The sequence below is a fragment of the Tachypleus tridentatus genome, chromosome 3 (assembly GCF_004210375.1).
Source record: "Tachypleus tridentatus isolate NWPU-2018 chromosome 3, ASM421037v1, whole genome shotgun sequence".
NCBI classification, from domain to species: domain Eukaryota; kingdom Metazoa; phylum Arthropoda; class Merostomata; order Xiphosura; family Limulidae; genus Tachypleus; species Tachypleus tridentatus.
The window spans coordinates 44125851-44153463 of record NC_134827.1 but is presented as its reverse complement, the minus strand read 5'-3'; the positions used below and the strand labels follow the sequence as shown (position 1 = coordinate 44153463).

The 27613-nt window shown below is 27.9% G+C and overlaps 1 protein-coding gene and 1 long non-coding RNA gene across 2 annotated transcripts in view; one reads left to right on the top strand and one right to left on the bottom strand.

The window, feature by feature from the left end:
* The first annotated feature begins 1242 nt into the window (after positions 1 to 1242).
* LOC143246787 (uncharacterized) overlaps positions 1243 to 27613 on the top strand; it is a 55085-nt gene continuing 28714 nt past the window's right edge. Inside the window, exon 1 of the long non-coding RNA XR_013026162.1 lies at positions 1243 to 2139. This is a non-coding gene — a long non-coding RNA (uncharacterized LOC143246787). The remainder of the gene's footprint in view (positions 2140 to 27613) is intronic.
* The window catches only part of LOC143246786 (carcinine transporter-like), a 45719-nt gene continuing 20295 nt past the window's right edge, over positions 2190 to 27613 (bottom strand). Inside the window, exons 6-10 of the mRNA XM_076493938.1 lie at positions 16873 to 16985; positions 11316 to 11530; positions 9146 to 9327; positions 5028 to 5191; positions 2190 to 4764 (exon numbers count right to left, since the gene is read on the bottom strand). Of these exons, the coding sequence (XP_076350053.1) occupies positions 4695 to 4764; positions 5028 to 5191; positions 9146 to 9327; positions 11316 to 11530; positions 16873 to 16985 (744 nt within the window). The 3' untranslated portion in view covers positions 2190 to 4694. The remainder of the gene's footprint in view (positions 4765 to 5027; positions 5192 to 9145; positions 9328 to 11315; positions 11531 to 16872; positions 16986 to 27613) is intronic.

Below are 27613 nucleotides of genomic sequence, written 5' to 3'. Positions count from 1 at the left end.
GCTATGCTATCTCTCTCCTGCCTCTTCTGGTGGCTGACTCCAGGGTATTGTCCTTTTTTTCTCTAAACCTATGAAGGATTTTAAGATTTCTTCTAATTATCATTCACTTGCTTTGACTAGCTGCCTCTGTAAGATCTCAGAGAGGTTGGTTAACATTAACATTCGTCTTGTTTGATTCTTCAAATCAAATAACCTCTTGTCGCCCACCAAGTGTGGGCTCTCTCAACAGCACTCCACTGTGGACCGCCTGATTTGACTGGAAACGTTAATCAGGGAAGCCTTTCTGAAGAGATAACATCTTGTTTCTGTGTTATTCTACCTTGAGAATGCTTACGACACTGCGTGAAGGTACGTTTATTTGCCGAACCTCCACTTCTATGGGTTACATGACCGTTTACCCATTTTGATTCTTAACGTTTTACTGGACAGATAATTCGGAGTTCGTGTGGGTTTGACACTTTACTGTTGTTTTCAACAGGAACTTGGAGTCCCTCAGAATTGTCTCACACTTTCCACTGTCAAGATCAATTCTTCACCACTTCTTCCTGCTGTCCAAATGAACTTCTTTGTTTTCACCTTTTTGCCTCTAAACTTTGATTCTTATCACAACATCCCACGTGGCGTTGCTTTTTTCTTCCTAAGTTGGCTATGCTTTGTCAGAATAGACCCATTCTTTCATTAGACCTTCGTACCTGGGAACAGCTGGCTAAATTGGATCTGTCCTTGTATAACGTTGTTGTCTCTATTGATCAACCCATGCCACCATGGTATTACCATCCTCACCTGTTACCTTTCTTTGAGTCATCTGAGAAAAGTGGATACTTCTGATTGGAAGAACCATCTTCTCTTAGCCTTACATCTTTCAAACCATCGCACCATTTTGATTTATATGGATAGTTGAAATTAAGGTGGATCTGTGGTCTTTACCATGGTTTGTTGTGGTTGTTCACAGAATCCCCCTCTATAGTTTCTGTGTTCACAGCCGAGTTGTGAGCCATTTCTCTTGCCCTGGATCCCATGGATCACATGGAAGCTATGAACTACACAAACTGTACAATTTATACTGACTTGCTTAGCCCTCTAGTGGCCATGCAATTACTTCACGTTAGTTTTTCTCTGTCCTCGTCAACATTGAAAACCGATTGCCCACTTTTCTCTCTCTTCTGTTTCTGTCCAGGTTTTCTGGATACCTGGCCATGTCAGTATTCACAGAAACGATTGCGTCACAGTCTGTTTATCCCATATATGGACTATGGTCTTGTACTGAAGGCTCGGCTTCGTGTTAACTCACAGTTGACTTGAAGTGAGCTATGATAACAAACTGTTTCAGATCAAACCTCCTGTTGCTCTTTGGCCGTCTTGTTTCCTTAAGAATCAGAAAATGAAAGTAGTCCTAGCTAGGCTACACACTTGTCACAGTTTTAAATTGATTGTTTCCTTCTATCTGGGATTAACCCACTAACGTGTGACCTTTCTGACACTCACCTCACAACAGTCGTTACGACAGTGAGTGGCGACTCGATTTTACACGTGTTTTCTATTGGTTTACTCTTGACTTCAGACAATATTATCGACGATGGTGACACTGTCCAATTTCTTATGATTCCAACCTTTTTACGAACCATTGGTTTTTTCATTGTATCTGAACCTCTAATTTGAAATTTGAACAGTGATACGTTTTACCTCTATTTATTTTTACATTTTCTAACAATTTTGTTCTCTTGATTTTTTACCAGTTGTTTGGCCTCTATAGCCGAGTTGCTTTGTGTCAACAGAAAACAACTACGCAAACAATCGTCATTCACTCACTCGGTGGTGTGCGTTAGCAGTCTTCAATGACACAAGGGTATGACTCTGTTGTCTTCCAATGACAGAATGGAATACTTCAGGTCTTAGGAGAATATTTGTGATTATTTTGTACAATTAAAACCAACGAACCCTTGAACCAATTGTCCCTAAACCTAGAATGTGTCCTTATAGACCAACGAGGAGAAATATAGGTAGGGAAAACGTTCGGACCTACCTCCTCCAGGTAAAATTTGGGGGTCTCTATGACTTACCGGTATGTGTTCAACTCTTAGGTCAACTTTTAACACTGAACTCCGGAAATCGACCACAGTGGAATGAACAACTTACAAAGTAAGATTTGTAGCTTTCCTTTAATAAAAAAGAAATAAAACCTCATAATATTAAGACAACATTCTTTATTTGAGAATCAAGGTTTATAAAATGTCTTACATTCCTGACTTTACTATTTTCATTATAATATTACAACAACATTCTATATTTAAGAATCAAGGTTTATAAAATGTCTTACATTCCTGACTTTACTATTTTCATTATAATATTACGACAACATTCTTTATTTAAGAATCAAGGTTTATAAAATGTCTTACATTCCTGATTTTACTATTTTCATTATAATATTACAACAACATTCTATATTTAAGAATCAAGGTTTATAAAATGTCTTACATTCCTGACTTTACTATTTTCATTATAATATTACGACAACATTCTTTATTTAAGAATCAAGGTTTATAAAATGTCTTACATTCCTGATTTTACTATTTTCATTATAATATTACGACAACATTCTATATTTAAGAATCAAGGTTTATAAAATGTCTTACATTCCTGATTTTACTATTTTCATTATAATATTACGACAACATTCTTTATTTAAGAATCAAGGTTTATAAAATGTCTTACATTCCTGACTTTACTATTTTCATTATAATATTACGACAACATTCTATATTTAAGAATCAAGGTTTATAAAATGTCTTACATTCCTGATTTTACTATTTTCATTATAATATTACGACAACATTCTATATTTAAGAATCAAGGTTTATAAAATGTCTTACATTCCTGACTTTACTATTTTCATTATAATATTACGACAACATTCTTTATTTAAGAATCAAGGTTTATAAAATGTCTTACATTCCTGACTTTACTATTTTCATTATAATATTACGACAACATTCTTTATTTAAGAATCAAGGTTTATAAAATGTCTTACATTCCTGACTTTACTATTTTCATTATAATATTACGACAACATTCTTTATTTAAGAATCAAGGTTTATAAAATGTCTTACATTCCTGATTTTACTATTTTCATTATAATATTACGACAACATTCTTTATTTAAGAATCAAGGTTTATAAAATGTCTTACATTCCTGACTTTACTATTTTCATCATAATATTACGACAACATTCTATATTTAAGAATCAAGGTTTATAAAATGTCTTACATTCCTGACTTTACTATTTTCATTATAATATTACGACAACATTCTATATTTAAGAATCAAGGTTTATAAAATGTCTTACATTCCTGACTTTACTATTTTCATTATAATATTACGACAACATTCTATATTTAAGAATCAAGGTTTATAAAATGTCTTACATTCCTGACTTTACTATTTTCATTATAATATTACGACAACATTCTATATTTAAGAATCAAGGTTTATAAAATGTCTTACATTCCTGACTTTACTATTTTCATCATAATATTACGACAACATTCTATATTTAAGAATCAAGGTTTATAAAATGTCTTACATTCCTGACTTTACTATTTTCATTATAATATTACGACAACATTCTATATTTAAGAGTCAAGATATATAAAATGTCTTACATTCCTGACTTTACTATTTTCATTATAATATTACGACAACATTCTATATTTAAGAATCAAGGTTTATAAAATGTCTTACATTCCTGACTTTACTATTTTCATTATAATATTACGACAACATTCTATATTTAAGAATCAAGGTATATAAAATGTCTAACATTCCTGACTTTACTATTTTCATTATAATATTATTACAACATTCTCTATTTAAGAATCATGGTATATAAAATATCTGACATTCTTGACTGTATTATTTTCAATATAATTATATATTTAAGAATCAGAATTTATAAAATGTCTTACATTACTATTTTCTTACATCCTAAATAACATATTTTCTTCTCATAACACACAAACACACTTTTGCTGAACCTCGAACTATATTTGTTGATTCCTTCTGTGAAAGAGATATGTCCTGTGTAGATTACCTTCCCAGCAAGTGTACATAGAGTACACTTGACTTTATAAAAACATACACAAAACAAGTCTTTCCAACATCTTTCGTCACCAACACATTTGTTCTGATTGATTTATATCCTACTTTGAGTTCATCATATAAAAGTAAATCTCAATACATTTGTAACAGACTTACAATAAGCTAAGTTTCGCTCACAGTTTTAAGACAAAACGGACGTTAATCACATAATTCGTTTGATTAAAACTCATAAAAATATTTATACATGTATATCGTATATTCTCTATGCAATACCTAAAATTACAAATTTATATCAACAGACTGTTTTAAAGATCAACATAGGTTATCGAATACAAAAATAGAAACATGTTTTTTTCATCCTGTGCTGTTTAAAATGTTTTTTTTTTCTCTGAAATCGAATATTTTTTGTCGTTACTTAAAAATAGCTAAGGTCATTACCGTCTTTGTTTGCGTTTATCTGGAAGAGTTAGCACTTTATAAAACACGTTAGAATTGTAACCACAGTTAACCGAAATTTTGGCAAATATTTTTTAGCTAAACAAGACGAAGTGTTTGACATTAGGCCAAACTTCCTGAGAAGTCGTTTAGAGAAGCAGCTCTAACCAGAGATTCGCTCTCTTCTTGTTTTCTCATCTGTCGTTTCACAGTTTCTACTTTCCTTTTTTGATCTGACAGAAAATAAGAAATGTTCAATAATACGTGTTAGTCAGTGAGAGAGATGTTTTCATCAAAATATCTTATTGTGCTCAGGAGGTGACAAATTACAGTTTTTGTAAAACATATAACAGAGTTATATAAAGGTGTTACGACACGTGGATACAAATAATCCACAGCAATAAGAGATATGAATAGCAACAAACAATAAGTGTATATATAGGCTCACATTTCAGTGAAGTATTTTAAAGTATTCCCAAGAGAAATGAGAGCTAACCTTGCACACGAGAAGAACGTCTCTCCAACTCCGAACTTCTCCGACTCCTCGAGGGTTTGGGGTAAATTTTCATGAAGTGTTTCTGGCACTAGAAGCGCTAGTACCCCAGCGGTGACGCACATTACTCCAATAATTAGAAAAGGTATGAACTTGTTGAACGTGCCCTGTGTAATAAAGTTATAACCAATCATTACCCTGGAAATGTGTTATTAAATAGTGGTTACGTGCCCTGTGTAATAAAGTTATAATCAATCATTACCCTGGAAATGTTTTATTAAATAGTGGTGTATGTGTCATGTGTAATAAAGTTATAACCAATCATTACTCTGGAAATGTGTTATTAAATACAGAATTCTTCTACTTGTCATATTATGGTTGACGTCATGTCAGATCAAAAATGTGTTCAACCTTACAGATCGACTGGAATGTGGTGGTCAAAAACACAACTTTGTTACTTTCCCTGGACCAGGAAAAATACAACAATATTAACATACATCATCGTTACTACGCACGGAACATTAACATCTGTCATCGTTACTACACGTTGAACATTAACGTAGATCATCGTTACTACACACCGAACATTAACATCCATCATCGTTACTACACACCAAACATTAACATCCATCATCGTTACTACACACCGAACATTAACATCCATCATCGTTACTACACACTCAACATTAACGTAGATCATCGTTACTACACACTCAACATTAACATACATCATCGTCACTACAAACTGAACATTAACATCCATCATCGTTACTACACACTCAACATTAACGTAGATCATCGTTACTACACACTCAACATTAACATACATCATCGTTACTACACACTCAACATTAACATACATCATCGTTACTACACATCGAACATTAACATACATCATCGTTACTACACACCGAACATTAACATACATCATCGTTAATACACACCGAACATTAACATACATCATCGTTACTACACACCGAACATTAACATCCATCATCGTTACTACACACTGAATATTAACATCTGTCATTGTTACTACACGTTGAACATTAACGTAGATCATCGTTACTACACACCGAACATTAACGTAGATCATCGTTACTACACACTGAACATTAACATCCATCATCGTTACTACACACCGAACATTAACGTAGATCATCGTTACTACACACCGAACATTAACGTAGATCATCGTTACTACACACCAAACATTAACATCCATTATCGTTACTACACACTGAACATTAACGTAGATCATCGTTACTACACACTCAACATTAACGTAGATCATCGTTACTACACATTCAACATTAACGTAGATCATCGTTACTACACACCGAACATTAACATCCATCATCGTTACTACATACCGAACATTAACATCCATCATCGTTACTACACACTGAACATTAACATACATCATCGTTACTACACACTCAACATTAACGTAGATCATCGTTACTACACACCGAACATTAACGTAGATCATCGTTACTACACACCGAACATTAACATCCATTATCGTTACTACACACTGAACATTAACGTAGATCATCGTTACTACACACTCAACATTAACGTAGATCATCGTTACTACACACTCAACATTAACGTAGATCATCGTTACTACACACCGAACATTAACATCCATTATCGTTACTACATACCGAACATTAACATCCATCATCGTTACTACACACTGAACATTAACGTACATCATCGTTACTACACACTCAACATTAACATACATCATCGTTACTACACACTGAACATTAACGTAGATCATCGTTACTACACACTCAACATTAACGTAGATCATCGTTACTACACACCGAACATTAACATCCATTATCGTTACTACATACCGAACATTAACATCCATCATCGTTACTACACACTGAACATTAACATACATCATCGTTACTACACACTCAACATTAACGTAGATCATCGTTACTACACACCGAACATTAACGTAGATCATCGTTACTACACACCGAACATTAACATCCATTATCGTTACTACACACTGAACATTAACGTAGATCATCGTTACTACACACTCAACATTGACGTAGATCATCGTTACTACACACTCAACATTAACGTAGATCATCGTTACTACACACCGAACATTAACATCCTTTATCGTTACTACATACCGAACATTAACATCCATCATCGTTACTACACACTGAACATTAACGTACATCATCGTTACTACACACTCAACATTAACGTACATTATCGTTACTACACACTCAACATTAACATACATCATCGTTACTACACACCGAACATTAACATACATCATCGTTACTACACACCGAACATTAACATACATCATCGTTAATACACACCGAACATTAACATACATCATCGTTACTACACACCGAACATTAACATCCATCATCGTTACTACACACTGAATATTAACATCCATCATCGTTACTACACACCGAACATTAACATACATCATCGTTACTACACACTGAACATTAACATACATCATCGTTACTACACACTCAACATTAACATACATCATCGTTACTACACACTCAACATTAACGTAGATCATCGTTACTACACACTGAACATTAACGTAGATCATCGTTACTACACACTCAACATTAACATACATCATCGTCACTACACACTGAACATTAACATCCATCATCGCTACTACAAACTGAACATTAACATCCATCATCGTTACTACACACTGAACATTAACATCTATCATCGTTACTACACACTGAACATTAACGTACATCATCGTTACTACACACTGAACATTAACATACATCATCGTCACTACACACTGAACATTAACATCCATCATCGCTACTACAAACTGAACATTAACATCTATCATCGTTACTACACACTGAACATTAACGTACATCATCGTTACTACACACTGAACATTAACATACATCATCGTCACTACACACTGAACATTAACATCCATCATCGCTACTACAAACTGAACATTAACATCCATCATCGTTACTACACACTGAACATTAACATCTATCATCGTTACTACACACTGAACATTAACGTACATCATCGTTACTACACACTGAACATTAACATACATCATCGTTACTACACACCGAACATTAACATCCATCATCGCTACTACACATTTAAAATTAACATACATCATCGTTACTACACACTGAACATTAACATACATCATCGTTACTACACACTGAACATTAACATCCATCATCGTTACTACACACTGAACATTAACATCCATCATCGTTACTACACACTCAACATTAACATACATCATCGTTACTACACACCGAACATTGACATCCACCATCGTTACTACACACTGAACATTAACATACATCATCGTTACTACACACTGACATACATCACACTCGCCGTTCTATAGGAAGAACACAGTCAATCTTCTTACATATTAAGTTTCCCCCTTATATCTTCCAGCTGCTTGTTTCGAGGTTAAAGTGTTTTATGGGATTTCTTTAACTACAGTGGATATATTCAAACTTATCAAAGTAAACTCAGATAATCTCTGTTCACTGAAATTCTGTAATTAGCTCTGTTAACAGATATTGATAAAAATATTTCTGAACAGTAAAACAAACTAACAGACATATATAATTCATTTTGAGTAGGCATAAACTGTCACATCTCTGTGACAGTCCTAGATATCGTTGGTCTTACAAATTAACCATCGTATAACATAAGTGAAGTTCTTACGTAGTTCATTATGTGATGGCTTATTTGGAATATTCAAATGATTAAATATTCAGTATAAACATGGGTAAATTGTTTAATTAGCCATTAAAATAGTTGTTTTTAAACATTAGTGAAAATATTTGTATCTACAAATTAACTCTCGTTTATTTGATTTTGTATTAAATTATGGTTAAAAGACACACTAGAACAATCGTGCTGTAGTGTATTATAATATTTATATTTTAAAAGAAACAAATGTCAGCTTCCACGTTGAAAATTTTATATAAATTTCATAATAAAACTTTGACAATAAATATGTGTGATGAATCGTTCTATTTAACGTCAGTATTCAACTGTTTGGATTCAATATGAATCTAAATTCATGAAAGCCACCTTACCAGGTACACGACGTAAGGCATACAAATTATAGCAAGAGAAGACACCATTGACCCAATGGACATGCCCATGGACCTGACCGGAGTTGGGTACAGTTCTGCTGCCTGTTGATATATCACCATGAAGGCAACTGCTGAACCAAATTTTCCCATAACCGAAGCTACCATGATGAAAATCTTCAGCCCTACAAGTAACAAATAGGCATATAATACACACTGACGTCATTAACGATTAATTGTTAAAACATAAATTAGTGTTCGAACCTTATTTTACCGAGAATTTCAGCGACAGCACAACGTTTAGGACTACTTTTTGTTTTGTTCCTTTATTTGTTTTTCTAACGCTTTCTCCAGACCTGGACTGGTTACAACTTCCAGACCTGGACTGATTACAACTTCCAGACCTGGACTGGTTACAACTTTTGTAAAATTCCAATAGAAACTATGAAATTTTAACATGTTCAATCCCTATTGCATTTCGGAACCTTTGTACCTATTATTATATCAATATTAAATTACCCACAGTGACACAGTGTTATGTCTGCAAAATTATATCGCTAGAAACTTGGTTTTCATTCTCAGTGGTAGGTGGGGCACACACAGCCCGTTGTGTATTATTGTGTCTTTATACAAAAAAAAAAAAAAGTATCCAATTAAGGCAGCATATGTATTTGCTTTTACTGCCATCTTTTGGGTGAAATATGAACCTGTAAGAGAGACGATATGTCTTCCAATACGTGTTAGATGTACCTCACACGAAGCTTAATGTCGAAGACGGTGAACTTGTTGTTAAAAACTGGTTTAATGTAATAAACTAGTATCATCACAATGATTCGTCTCATTAACAACTATGACAAAATATAAGGTGTTTAGGCTTAATCTTAAAATTAAGCCTATACAATTACGGGGTAGTGTTGTCGAACTGGCGTAACAATTTCTTCCAGCTGTGACCAAAATAAATTCTAAACGTTTTACTACTCAAAAAACAACCAAAAGAAAATAATTTTATCCATAACACTCGCTATGAAGACAAAATTCAGAAAACAACTTCAACATAATTTTACATCGCGAGACAAAGAGTCATCACCTGGAAGTTTCGCAACAAATTATAAAGTGACACCAGAATTCATATATCAAATAATTTTCCAATAATAAAGTAATTATTTTGTAAAATAATTTGTAAAGTGGCCGCAACATATCATAAAACACAGACAATACCGTTGTACAGTAACAATTACAGTTTGATAATGGTATCTAAACAAAGACAACATATATAGTTGTACAGTAACAATTACAGTCTGATAATGGTATCTAAACAAAGACAACATATATTGTTTTATATTAACAATTACAGTCTGATAATGGTATCTAAACAAAGACAATATATACAGTTATACAGTAACAGTTACAGTCTGACAATGATGTTTACATAAAGACAACATGTACAGTTATACAGTAACAGTTACAGTCTGACAATGATGTTTAAATAAAGACAACATATACAGTTATACAGTAATAGTTACAGTCTGACAATGATGTTTACATAAAGACAACATATACAGTTATACAGTAACAGTTACAGTCTGACAATGATGTTTACATAAAGACAACATGTACAGTTATACAGTAACAGTTACAGTCTGACAATGATGTTTAAATAAAGACAACATGTACAGTTATACAGTAATAGTTACAGTCTGACGATGTTTAAATAAAGACAACATGTACAGTTATACAGTAATAGTTACAGACTCATAATGGTATTTAATCAAAGACAACATGTATAGTTGTTTATAGTTAATTATTTGGATGTTTATATGAAACTTGTATGATTTTTTCTATCTCCTTTCAACTTTAAAAGTTTAATAAGGACAAAAGACTCTGTAGCTGTTTTCCAAGTCCATAGAAACACTTCCTATTGGTTAGGAATCTGTATAGTACGTTTTATAAATAAACATAGAAAAATGTAAATATATAGCAACGTATATATAGTAACGTATATATAAAGTAATATATAGTAACGCATAATTCTGTTAGTAAAATGACTGACGAATAAAATAATTATTGAATTTATTTAAAATGTAAATTTCAAAATTTTCAATGGACAGTATCGTAATTGTTTATGACCACAACTTACTAGACAATATCGTAATTGTTTATGACCACAACTTACTTGAAGGTATGAAAACTGGCATAAGACAAAACAAACCAGCAGTTGTGACAAACAGACTGTTTGTCCATTTTCTTCCCCATCGATCCATCAGATATCGACCCAACACAAACGCTGGAAGCTCGATGACAGACAGACAGAAGTAATTCAGGAAATCATTGCCTCCTAAATTGGAAATGTTGATAGTGAGACCAAAATACGCCACAGCTATGGCTGACCTGGAAATTATATTTCAAAATTTTAGTTTGTTAAGGTTATGACACTAAACAGTAACTACAGTTGCTCGTAACACTCGGTAAGTTATGAAAGTAAACAATAACTACAGTTGCTTGTAACACTCGGTAAGTTATGACAGTAAACAATAACTGTTGTTGCTTGTAATACTTGGTAAGTTATGACAGAAAACAATAAATCCTGTTGCTCGTGACACTAGGTAAGTTATGACAGTAAACAATAAATCCTGTTGCTCGTGACACTTGGTAAGTTATGACAATAAACAATAACTATTGCTGCTCGTGACACTCGGTACGTTATGACAGTAAACAATAATTATTATTGTTCGTAACACTCGGTAAGATATAACAGTACACAATTACTATTGAAAATATATATGTAAAGATGGCTTGTTTGGGTTGAGAAAATTTTTATGTAGAGGAGCGAACAACGACCTTCTTCGATCATCGTCAGGTTCACAAAGAAAGATAGAGGTAACTGACCAACAACTGACCCTGTATTTGAAGGGGGTTGTGTAACTGACTGTAGGAATGTAGAGGGCGTGCTTAAATGTTTGATTATATTTATTAATATAGGTATGAAGGTGTTCTCTTGTATTGATTTATTTTGGGCTTGAGTTGTTGTATAAGTAAGGCTTCATTAATTTTGTATTTGTTTATGTTTGTTTCTTTATTTAGTATTTGAGTGTTTTCTATGGTTATGTTGTGTTTATTTGATTTGCAGTGTTCAAAAACGAGTGAAGGTGACTTTTTGTGTTCTTTGAATCTGGTTTCCATTTTTCTACTTGTTTCTCCAATATAGAAGTCGTGGCAGTTATCACATTGTATTTTATAAATAATGTTGGTGTGGTGTTTGTCAGTGTAGTTTTTACATAGTATAGACCTCAGTTTTGTGCCTGGTTTTTTAATAAATTTGGTATTAACTGGAATGTCATGTTTTGTTACTAGTTTTTGAATAAATTTGGTATTAAATGGAATGTCAACAATAACTATTGTTGCTCGTAACATTCGTTAAGTTATGACAGTAAACAATAACTATTGTTGATCGTAACATTCGTTATGACAGTAAACAATAACTATTGTTGCTCGTAACATTCGTTAAGTTATGACAGTAAACAATAACTATTGTTGCTCGTAACATTCGTTAAGTTGTGACAGTAAACAATAACTATTGTTGATCGTAACATTCGTTAAGTTATGACAGTAAACAATAACTATTGTTGCTCGTAACATTCGTTAAGTTGTGACAGTAAACAATAACTATTGTTGATCGTAACATTCGTTAAGTTATGACAGTAAACAATAACTATTGTTGCTCGTAACATTCGTTAAGTTGTGACAGTAAACAATAACTATTGTTGATCGTAACATTCGTTAAGTTATGACAGTAAACAATAACTATTGTTGCTCGTAACATTCGTTAAGTTGTGACAGTAAACAATAACTATTGTTGATCGTAACATTCGTTAAGTTATGACAGTAAACAATAACTATTGTTGCTCGTAACATTCGTTAAGTTGTGACAGTAAACAATAACTATTGTTGATCGTAACATTCGTTAAGTTATGACAGTAAACAATAACTATTGTTGCTCGTAACATTCGTTAAGTTGTGACAGTAAACAATAACTATTGTTGATCGTAACATTCGTTAAGTTATGACAGTAAACAATAACTATTGTTGCTCGTAACATTCGTTAAGTTGTGACAGTAAACAATAACTATTGTTGATCGTAACATTCGTTAAGTTATGACAGTAAACAATAACTATTGTTGCTCGTAACATTCGTTAAGTTGTGACAGTAAACAATAACTATTGTTGATCGTAACATTCGTTAAGTTATGACAGTAAACAATAACTATTGTTGCTCGTAACATTCGTTAAGTTGTGACAGTAAACAATAACTATTGTTGATCGTAACATTCGTTAAGTTATGACAGTAAACAATAACTATTGTTGCTCGTAACATTCGTTAAGTTGTGACAGTAAACAATAACTATTGTTGATCGTAACATTCGTTAAGTTATGACAGTAAACAATAACTATTGTTATTCGTAACATTCGTTAAGTTGTGACAGTAAACAATAACTATTGTTATTGGTAACATTTGTTAAGTTGTGACAGTAAACAATAACTATTGTTATTCGTAACATTCGTTAAGTTGTGACAGTAAACAATAACTATTGTTGCTCGTAACATTCGTTAAGTTGTGACAGTAAACAATAACTATTGTTGCTCGTAACATTCGTTAAGTTATGACAGTAAACAATAACTATTGTTGATCGTAACATTCGTTATGACAGTAAACAATAACTATTGTTGCTCGTAACATTCGTTAAGTTATGACAGTAAACAATAACTATTGTTGCTCGTAACATTCGTTAAGTTGTGACAGTAAACAATAACTATTGTTGATCGTAACATTCGTTAAGTTGTGACAGTAAACAATAACTATTGTTATTGGTAACATTTGTTAAGTTGTGACAGTAAACAATAACTATTGTTATTCGTAACATTCGTTAAGTTGTGACAGTAAACAATAACTATTGTTGCTCGTAACATTCGTTAAGTTGTGACAGTAAACAATAACTATTGTTGATCGTAACATTCGTTAAGTTGTGACAGTAAACAATAACTATTGTTATTGGTAACATTTGTTAAGTTGTGACAGTAAACAATAACTATTGTTATTCGTAACATTCGTTAAGTTGTGACAGTAAACAATAACTATTGTTGCTCGTAACATTCGTTAAGTTATGACAGTAAACAATAACTATTGTTGCTCGTAACATTCGTTAAGTTGTGACAGTAAACAATAACTATTGTTGATCGTAACATTCGTTAAGTTATGACAGTAAACAATAACTATTGTTGCTCGTAACATTCGTTAAGTTGTGACAGTAAACAATAACTATTGTTGATCGTAACATTCGTTAAGTTATGACAGTAAACAATAACTATTGTTATTGGTAACATTTGTTAAGTTGTGACAGTAAACAATAACTATTGTTATTCGTAACATTCGTTAAGTTGTGACAGTAAACAATAACTATTGTTGCTCGTAACATTCGTTAAGTTGTGACAGTAAACAATAACTATTGTTGCTCGTAACATTCGTTAAGTTATGACAGTAAACAATAGCTATTGTTGCTCGTAACATTCGTTAAGTTGTGACAGTAAACAATAACTATTGTTGATCGTAACATTCGTTAAGTTATGACAGTAAACAATAACTATTGTTATTCGTAACATTCGTTAAGTTGTGACAGTAAACAATAACTATTGTTGATCGTAACATTCGTTAAGTTGTGACAGTAAACAATAACTATTGTTATTGGTAACATTTGTTAAGTTGTGACAGTAAACAATAACTATTGTTATTCGTAACATTCGTTAAGTTGTGACAGTAAATAATAACTATTGTTGCTCGTAACATTCGTTAAGTTGTGACAGTAAACAATAACTATTGTTGATCGTAACATTCGTTAAGTTGTGACAGTAAACAATAACTATTGTTATTGGTAACATTTGTTAAGTTGTGACAGTAAACAATAACTATTGTTATTCGTAACATTCGTTAAGTTGTGACAGTAAACAATAACTATTGTTGCTCGTTACATTCGTTAAGTTATGACAGTAAACAATAACTATTGTTGATCGTAACATTCGTTATGACAGTAAACAATAACTATTGTTGCTCGTAACATTCGTTAAGTTATGACAGTAAACAATAACTATTGTTGCTCGTAACATTCGTTAAGTTGTGACAGTAAACAATAACTATTGTTGATCGTAACATTCGTTAAGTTATGACAGTAAACAATAACTATTGTTGCTCGTAACATTCGTTAAGTTGTGACAGTAAACAATAACTATTGTTGATCGTAACATTCGTTAAGTTATGACAGTAAACAATAACTATTGTTATTCGTAACATTCGTTAAGTTGTGACAGTAAACAATAACTATTGTTATTGGTAACATTTGTTAAGTTGTGACAGTAAACAATAACTATTGTTATTCGTAACATTCGTTAAGTTGTGACAGTAAACAATAACTATTGTTGCTCGTAACATTCGTTAAGTTGTGACAGTAAACAATAACTATTGTTGCTCGTAACATTCGTTAAGTTATGACAGTAAACAATAGCTATTGTTGCTCGTAACATTCGTTAAGTTGTGACAGTAAACAATAACTATTGTTGATCGTAACATTCGTTAAGTTATGACAGTAAACAATAACTATTGTTATTCGTAACATTCGTTAAGTTGTGACAGTAAACAATAACTATTGTTGATCGTAACATTCGTTAAGTTGTGAGAGTAAACAATAACTATTGTTATTCGTAACATTCGTTAAGTTGTGACAGTAAACAATAACTATTGTTGCTCGTAACATTCGTTAAGTTGTGACAGTAAACAATAACTATTGTTGATCGTAACATTCGTTAAGTTGTGACAGTAAACAATAACTATTGTTATTGGTAACATTTGTTAAGTTGTGACAGTAAACAATAACTATTGTTATTCGTAACATTCGTTAAGTTGTGACAGTAAACAATAACTATTGTTGCTCGTTACATTCGTTAAGTTATGACAGTAAACAATAACTATTGTTGATCGTAACATTCGTTATGACAGTAAACAATAACTATTGTTGCTCGTAACATGCGGTAGGTGTTTTTTGGGCTGTAGTTGTATAAGTAAGGCTTTTTTAATTTTGTGTTTGTTTTTTATTTAGTATTTGGATGTTTTCTATGGTTATGTTGTGTTTATTTGGTTTGCAGTGTTTTTACTCTCAGAGTAAATATTGAATGTTATTGCTTGTGATTTAGATATGTTTCAAAATTATGAAGTTTTAGTTTCTTTTGAATTTCGTGTAAAACTACACGAGGGTTAAGTTCGCTAGCCGTCCCTAATGTAGCAGTGTAAGTCTAGAGTGAAGCCAGCTAGTCATCACTACCCACCGCCAACTCTTGGACTGCTCTTTTACCCACAAATAATAAGATTGGTCGTCACATTATAACGCCCCCACAGCTGAAAGGGCGAGCATGTTTAGTGTGACGGCGATTTAAACCCGCGACCCTCGAACCCCTTAACCATCTGGCCATGCCGGACCAAATTATGATGCAATGAAATGCATTGGTGTTGTAATCAAACATAAAAAGTTGTTTTTTTATCAGTTAAAACCTTACAAACTGCATTTCTTACACATATGTGGCTCTTTATTCAGTTCGTTGCTAATTCAGAAAATAAGTACTCGGAACTCCGTCCACAGAGGGCGCGAGAGGACCTTTGCCATAATTACACAAGTACAGCGCATACTTACCAGCTCAAGGTTATAATAAACAGTTTCTTCCTGAGTTGTGGAAACTTAAAGAAATCCAAGAGTGAGTGGCTGTCTTCTTCTTGCTTCTCGTTGTACATTGTCTGTCCTATTTTCTGAACATAAAATGTTCATTTAAACAAACCAAACAAATAACGTTCACTTTTCAAGAAACAAAACTATCATAATTTAATTTATATCTATCCTTTTAAACTGATGGTAGTAAATAACACTATAATATGTTAACACTGAAAGTCAACTTTAAATAAACCGTTATTCATACTACGACAAAAAAGTATTATAGATCTCTAAAGTGTCTGAGATTTCAAAAGCTATAATGTAGATTACACGTCAAGAGCATTGAAGGTTTTATGTTCTTACTTATGTATATCTTAAAGTAATACTGTAGCGACACCACGATGAACTATTCGGATAACCTCGTAAACTGTTCTGACTCACTTTCTACTAAACTATTGTAGTTTAATTATATCATTTTTATATACAATTAGGTTTTGTAGTTCTTTGTTACTTCTAAAGTAAATTCTATATGTAGTTGGAAAACATTAGGTGTTCCTGCGGAACTCCACATGAGAAAGAAAAAAACATTTCAGAGCCTAAATGACAAAAACCAACACTAAAAATAGAAACAATCGGTCACTGGCACCAGATAAAGTTTACTTCAAGCTTTCACACGATAAATTTATTTAAAATATCAGTATTTAAAGAAATATTCTACTTAATTTTTCAATAATTCTGCTTGCAAAATTTATATCAGTAAAAATACAGTGTATTTATTAATTTATTAGTGGCTTGGATGGGCTTGATTTTGTTCACAAAGTAGTTATGGTTGTTACTTGTAAGTGCAAATCATCTTCAATATTTAGCCTGTTTGTAAATTTGGTCTTTGTAGCTGTATACAGTGAAAATGTTTGCTCATAAAGATATGTTATTGAAAACGTATCAAAATTTTCAAATCTCTGTTACTTATTTCAGGGTATTCTATGGCCATTTGAATTCAAAATTGTGTAATTTCTTTCTGCTGGAATTTTGTTTTTAGTGTGTCATCAGTTGAAATTTCTATAAGCTGTTCTTTTTCTTTAAAAGACAAATCGTTGGTGTTTACAGAGTCAACAAAGGGGTTTTGAATGCACAATATTATTTCTAAATGAGGAGTGAAGTACTCCACAATAGTTGTACACAAATCAGATATGTGCCGCAAGACTGAAACTGTTGTATCTTCACTTAAGGAAATTTCATTCATAAGTAAAAAACCAGAGATTTTCGAAGCAATCAAGTTCTTCCATAAGCATACATTCATCCTAAAGTTTTATCTTATCTTGAAGCTCTTCCCTTTTACTCTGAACTTTAAAGTACGTTACCCTGCATTGTAACACTCACTTCATTTAGATAGACAAATACATCCGAAAGGAAAGCCACTTTCTGTATCCAGCATTTGTCCATTAATTTGTACGAAAGTTCAAAATGACATTGAAATAAAAGGAAACCTATCTCCTTACGTATATCGTAAAACCGAGCAGTCACATTTCCCCGAGAAAGCCATCGGACTTCAGTATGAAGCAGCAAATATTTATACGAACTTCCCATATCCTCACAGAGTAAACTGAAAATCCTCACATTGAGTGAACTTGATTTTATAAAATTAACTATTTTTATGAGATCACCCAATACTTCTTTCAAGTCTTCTGGCATTCGTTTCATTAGAAGTACATGACGATGAAGACAGCAGTGGATACTCTCGATGTCAGGGTTTTTATACGTACCACTGCGTCTGAACAGTGGATACTCTCGATGTCAGGGTTTTTATGCGTACTACTGCGTCTGAAAAATTTTCCAATCATAGCTGCAGCCCCATCAATGCAAATACTTGAGCAAAACTACCATTGGATCTCATGTTCTTCCATAAATAAATCGATCAGTTTAAATATATCTTCGCCAGTTGTTTGAATGGGCAAAGGTTTGCAAATTAGCATGTCTTCTTCAAAACTATCTTCGTGAATATAGGGAACAAACACAAGCAACATCACATAACCTGCGACATCTGTTGATTCATCCATCTGAAGTGAAAAAGTTGGACACTCTTTCACTCGCCGTATTAACTCAGTTAAGCACTTTGCTGACATATCCTTGATTATTCGAGAAACCGAGTTGTCAGAAAGGGGCACAGAGTTAATGTTTCTAAGAAATTTCTCATCAATCGTGCACTCTACCAAATCTTCTGCACTTCTATGAGCTTCATCTGCTTTTGCAATACGGTAAATAACACGATATGTAGCAGTAAGAACACCTTTGTTGTTCTGATGGACAAATGAACGAAATGTAGCTTTTCTTGCATTTAATTACAAAAACTTTATTTTTAAATACTCGGAAGATGGATTTTTTAATTGGGAGTTTGGTTTCTGGATGTCGTTTTAACTTTGCTGGATGCAAACTACTGTTACTCAATACTGTTCCACATTCAACACACAAACCACTTGGTCCATCTTCATTACTTGTCCTTGTAAAACCGTATTCAAGAAAGAAAAGAAAGCATAATGAAAGCTGTATTGAATACGTTTTTAACATGGATAGGTAATGAAGATGGACCTAGTGGGTTGTGGGTTGAATGTCCACGACTTCTTGTATCATGCTGTGTTAAAGTGTTTGCACGACGATAACACCAATGAATTTGTGTTAGGCCTAAACAGATTTTTACTCGTATCATATTTGTTACTGATATTCAACCACTTATCTATTATAATGGTGACAACTAATTATTAATTTGTCTGAAAACGTATTCTTATATTTTTTACACTTCAAAAGTATTTTTACGAACACAAATAGCTTCTCAATAAAAATTCGTATGAACACTGGAGTTTTATCATTATACGATGACACACTGACCTTAGGTCAGTGCTGCCATAACGAAGTCAGAAAGAAAGATTTGTGAAACAGAGCTAGGCCGTCAGAATAATATATTTTTCTGAAGGAAAAGGTTAACCTGTTATGTTTACAGTTTTAACAGAAATTCTTAAGCCAGATCTGACGTGCGTTTACAATATGTGTATCTATGTGTATACCATACAGTACAGTCAACATGAGTATTTATATATAAACCATACAGTACAGTCAACATGAGTATTTATGTGTATACCATACAATAGAGTCATCATATGTATCTATGTATAGACCATACAGTACAGTCAACATATGTATCTATGTATGTACTATACAGTACAGTAAACATGTGTGTTTATGTATAGATCATACAGTACAAACAGTCAACAATGGTATCTATGTGTAGACCATACAATACAGTCAACATGCGTATGTATGTGTAGACCATACAATAAAAACACTCAACATGTCTATCTTTATATAGAGACCATACAATACAAACAGTCAATATGGGTATGTATGTGTAGACCATACAATAAAAACACTCAACATGTCTATCTTTATATAGAGACCATATAGTACAAACAGTGAATTTATATATTTATAGACAGTAGAGTAAAAATAGACAAATTAGGTATGTATTTATACACCATACAATACAAACAGTCAATATGGGTATCTTTATATAGACCATACAATACAAACAGTCAATATGGGTATCTATGTATAGACCATACAGTACAAACAGTTAACATGTGTATTTATATATATAGACCATACAATACGAACAGTCAATATGGGTATCTATGTATAGACCATACAGTACAAACAGTTAACATGTGTATTTATATATATAGACCATACAATACAAACAGTCAATATCTATGTATAGACCATACAGTACAAACAGTTAACATGTGTATTTATATATAGACCATACAGTACAAACAGACAAGGCAAGCTGTATAAGAAGAAATGATAAACTACAAACAAATCCATCAACCTCTCTACACTGAAGACCAGTTTTAAAACTAGGTAGTTTTTCACCAGAAACCTCACTTCGTATGAAGTTTTACCTATTGGTAAATATGAACCAATGATGAACATATCAAACAGCTTCTATAAAGACTTCAACCTGATTTAATCGTCATAAGTTAAGAAATACCCAGAAATCCAGATCTCAGACTTCATAAACCAGATGCGTAACTGTTGTTTCAGGGGTATTACCACTTCCCATGCTCTTCAATGACACAGCGGTACGTCTACTAACAAAACCAGAAACCTGATTTCTATAGCAATAGTGTAAGAACACAGACCAAGAAGAAACTCACTACAACAATATTACAAAGTGTTACCACTGTCTTACGGGCAATACCACCTATCACAATAATCTATACGTAATACGTTTTACCAGTCTTACGGGCAATACCACCTATCACAATAATCTGTACGTAATACGTTTTACCAGTCTTACGGGCAATACCACCTATCACAATAATCTTTACGTAATACGTTTTACCACTGTCTTACAAGCAATACCACCTATCACAATAATCTTTACGTAATACGTTTTACCACTGTCTTACGGGCAATACCACCTATCGCAATAATCTTTACGTAATACGTTTTACCACTGTCTTACGGGCAATACCACCTATCGCAATAATCTTTACATAATACGTTTTACCACTGTCTTACGGGCAATACCACCTATCACAATAATCTTTACGTAATACGTTTTACCACTGTCTCACAGGCAATACCACTTATCACAATAATCTTTACGTAATACGTTTTACCACTGTCTTACGGGCAATACCACCTATCACAATAATCTTTACGTAATACGTTTTACCACTGTCTCACGGGCAATACCACCTATCACAATAATCTTTACGTAATACGTTTTACCACTGTCTTACGGGCAATACCACCTATCACAATAATCTTTACGTAATACGTTTTACCACTGTCTTACGGGCAATACCACCTATCACAGTAATCTTTACGTAATACGTTTTACCACTGTCTTACGGGCAAAACCACCTATCGCAATAATCTTTACGTAATACGTTTTACCACTGTCTTACGGGCAATACCACCTATCACAATAATCTTTACGTAATACGTTTTACCACTGTCTTACGGGCAATACCACCTATCACAATAATCTTTACGTAATACGTTTTACCACTGTCTTACGGGCAATACCACCTATCACAATATTCTTTACGTAATACGTTTTACCACTGTCTTACGGGCAATACCACCTATCACAATATTCTTTACGTAATACGTTTTACCACTGTCTTACGGGCAATACCACCTATCGCAATAATCTTTACGTAATACGTTTTACCACTGTCTTACGGGCAATACCACCTATCGCAATAATCTTTACGTAATAAGTTTTACCACTGTCTTACAGGCAATACCACCTATCACAATAATCTTTACGTAATACGTTTCCTGCGTTGACCCACTGCAGGTATTGAACCTAGATTTTTAACATTAGCTCTCACACTTAGCGCTTAGATGCATGTAGGAGGGCAGTAAAGGGAAAATTAATATGTAAAAACTACAAAGATCAAAACATATAAAAACACGTAATATGTAATTATGTAATAATATGTAATATATAATAATATAAAAATATGTAATTATGTAATAATATGTAATATATTATAATATAAAAATATGTAATTATGTAATAATATGTAATATATAATAATATAAAAATATGTAATTATGTAATAATATGTAATGTATAATAATATAAAAATATGTAATTACATAATAATATGTAATATATAATAATATAAAAATATGTAATTATATAATATATATGTAATATATAATAATATAAAATATGTAATATATAATAAATATAAAAATATGTAATATATATAATAATATGTAATATATAATAATATAAAAATATAATAATGTATATAATAATTATATGTAATATATAATAATATAAAAATATGTAATTATATAATAATATGTAATATATAATAATATAAAATATGTAAATATATAATAATACGTAAATATATAATAATAATATAAAATATGTAAATTGTATATAATAATATGTAAATATATAATAATATAAAAAATATGTAATATGTAATAATATATAATATATAATAATATAAAAAATATGTAATTACGTAATAATAATATGTAATATATAATAATATAAAAATATGTAATTATATAATAATATGTAATATATAATAATAATACAAAAATATGTAATTATATAATAATATGTAATATATAATAATATAAAAATAATAATCATATATAATAATATGTAATATGTAATATAATATAAAATAATATAATATATAATAAATATAATAATAATAATAATATATGTAAATAATATATGTAATAATATGTAATAATATGTAATAATATAATATATAATAATATGTAACATGTAATATATGTAAAATATGTAATATATAATAATATATAATAATAATAATATAATAATATGTAATATATAATAAAAATAATATGTAATATATAATAATATATAATACGTAATATATAATAATATAAAATATGTATGTAATAATAATATAATAATATGTAATATATAATAATATAGTAATAAAATAAAATAATGCATAAATAATATATATAATAATATGTAATATATAATAATATAAAAAATATGTAATATATAATAATATAAAATATGTAATATATAATAATATAAAAATATGTAATATTATATAATATTAAAAATATGTAATATATAATAATATAAAAATAATAATATATAATAATATGTAATATAATAATATAAAAATATGTAATATATAATAAAATATATATAATAATGTAAAAAATATGTAATAATATTATGTAATACGTAATATATATAATAATAAAAATATAAAAAAATATGTAATTATATAATATGTATGTAATATATGTATAATATAAAAAACATGTAATTATATAATATGTATTATATAATAATATAAAAATATGTAATTATATAATAATATGTAATATATAATAATAATATAAAAATGTAATGTATATAATAATATGTAATTATGTAATAATATGTATATATAATAATATAAAAATATGTAATTATATAATAATATGTAATATATAATAATATAAAATAATGATAATTATAATAATATATACGTAATATATAATAATATATGTAATTATATATAATAATATGTAATATAATAATATAAAATATGTAATTACATATAATAATATGTATATAATAATATATAAAAATATGTAATTATATAATAATATGTAATATATAATAATATAAAAAAATATGTAATTATATAATATGTGTAATATATATTATATAAAAATATGTAATATATAATAATATAAAAAATATGTAATATATATAATAATATAATAATATGTAATTATATCATAATAAAATATGTAATTAATATAATAATATGTAACATATATAATATATATATGTAATATATTATATTAATAATAATGTAAATTATGTAATAATATATAATATATAATAATATATAAAATTATACATAATAAATATGTAATATATAATATATAAAAATATGTAATATATAATATATAATAATATGTAATACATAATAATATAAAATGAAATATGTAATATAATAATAATATAAAAATATGTAATATATAATAATATAAAAATATGTAATATATATATAATTATATAAAAATATGTAATACATAATAATATAAAAATAATGTAATTATATAATAAATATAAAATATAACTATATAATACGTAATAATATATAATAATATAAAAATATGTAATTATATAATATTATGTAATATATAATAATATATAAAAATATGTAATTATATAATAATATGTAATATATAATAATATATAAAATGTAATTACATAATACATGTAATATATAATATAATAAAAATCATAATACATAATATGTAATAATAATAAAAAAATATGTAATATTATATATGTATGTATTAATATGTAATAAATAAAATATGTAATTATATAATAATATATGTAATATATATAATGTAAAATATAAAAATTATATAATAATATGTATATATAATAATATGTAATATATAATAATATAAAAATATGTAATTATATATATATAATATGTAATATGTATATAATATATGTAATAATAATGTAATAATATAATAATAATATAAAAATATGTAATTATAATATATAATATGTATAATAATATAAAAAATATGTAATTATATAATAATATGTAAATATATAATATATAAAATATGTAATTATATAATAATATGTAATATATAATAAATATAAAAATATGTAATTATATAATAATGCGTAATATATAATAATATAAAATAATGTTAATATTAATTATATAATAATGTATGTATCAATATATAATAATATATAAATAATAATGTAATTATATAATAATATGTAATAATATAATAATATAAAAAATATGTAATTGAATATAATAATAATACGTAATATGTAATAATATAAAAAAATCAATGTAATATATAATAATAATGTAATATACAATAATATCAAAAATAATAATGTAATTATATAATAATATGTAATATATAATAATATAAAAACATGTAATACATATTACGTAATATATTATATATAAATAATATAAAATATGTAATTATAATATAATAATGTAATTATGTAATATGTATATATAATAATATAAAAATATGTAATTATATAATAATTATGTAACAATATATAATAATATAAAAATATGTAATTATATAATAACACATGTAATATATAATAATATAAAAATATGTAATTATATAATAATATGTAATATGTAATAATATATCAAAAAATAATGTAATTATATAATAATAATATGTAATTATATAATATATATATAAAAATATATGTAATTATATAATAATATGTAATATATAAACATATAAATAATGTAATATATAATAATATAATATTATGTAATATATATAATATAATAAAAATATGTAATATATATAATAATATAAAAAATATGTAATATATAATAATATAAAATATGTAATATATAATAATATAAAAAATAATGTAATATAATAATATAAAATATGTAATATATAATAATATAAATGAAATAATGTAATATATAATAATATAAAATATGTAAATATATAATAATATGTAATAAATATGTAATATATAATTATATATAAATATAATAATATATAATATATATAAAATATGTAATTCATAATAATATCAATAATATGTAATATATAATAATATAAAAATATGTAATATATAATAATATGTTAATATATAATAATATAAAAATATGTAATTATATAATAATATGTATATAATGTGATAATATCATAATTATTAATAATACATGTAACATGTAATAATATAAAAATATGTAATTATGTAATATTATACGTAAATATATAATAATATCAAAAACATGTAATTACATAATAATATAATATATAATATATAAAATATTAAAATATGTAATAATACGTAATAATATATAATAATAAATAATATGTAATTATATAATAATACGTAATATAATATATAAGTATAAAATGTGTAATTATATGTAATAATATGTAATAATATAATAATATAAAAATATGTAATTATATAATAATATGTAAAATATATAATAATATAAAATGTGTAATTATATAAGCATAATAATATGTAATAATAATAATATACATGTAATATGTACATAATATGTAATATTATATAATAATGTAATTATAAATAATATAATAATATATAATATGTAATATGTAATTATATCAAAATATATAAAATATATAATAATATAAAATATGTAATATAATAATAAAAATATGTAATATATAATAATATAAAAAATAATATAATAATATGTAATACATATGTAATATAATAATAATATAAGTAAATATAACAATAATAAACACATAATATATAAAATATGTAATACGTAATTAATATATAATAAAAATATGTAATGAATATAATCATGTAATAATATAATAATATGTAATGATATATAAATAATAATATGTAAAATATATAATAATATAAAAAATATGTAATATATAATAATATAAAATATGTAATATATATAATAATATAAATCATGTATGTAATACATAATATATATAAAATACAGTAAATATATAATAATATAAAATATGTAATAATAATAATATATAATATAATGATAATATTAAATATGTAAATATATAATAATATGTAATATATAATAATATATTTAATATGTAATACATTATAATATAATAATAATGTAATATGTAATAATATAAAATAATATATTATATAATATTATGTAATAATATCAATGTAAAATACATGTAATAAATATAATATCATGTAATAACAATATATAATATTAAATAATATAATAATAAAAATTATGTAATATATAATAATATATAAAAAATATGTAATTATAATAATAATATATAATATACATAATATAATGTAATAGTAATTATATAATAACACGTATGTAAATATATATAAATGTGTAATAACATAAAAATAATAATACATGTAATTATATAATAATATGTAATAATATATAATATAAAATATAATTACAAAATAATGTAATGTATAATAATATAATAATTACATAGTAATTAATATAAATAATATAAAAATATGTAATTATATATATATGCTTATTATATAAATAATATAAAATATGTAATTATATAATAATATGTAATAATATGTAATAAATAAAATATGTAATTATATAATAACATGTAATATATAATAATATAAAATATGTAATTATATAATAAA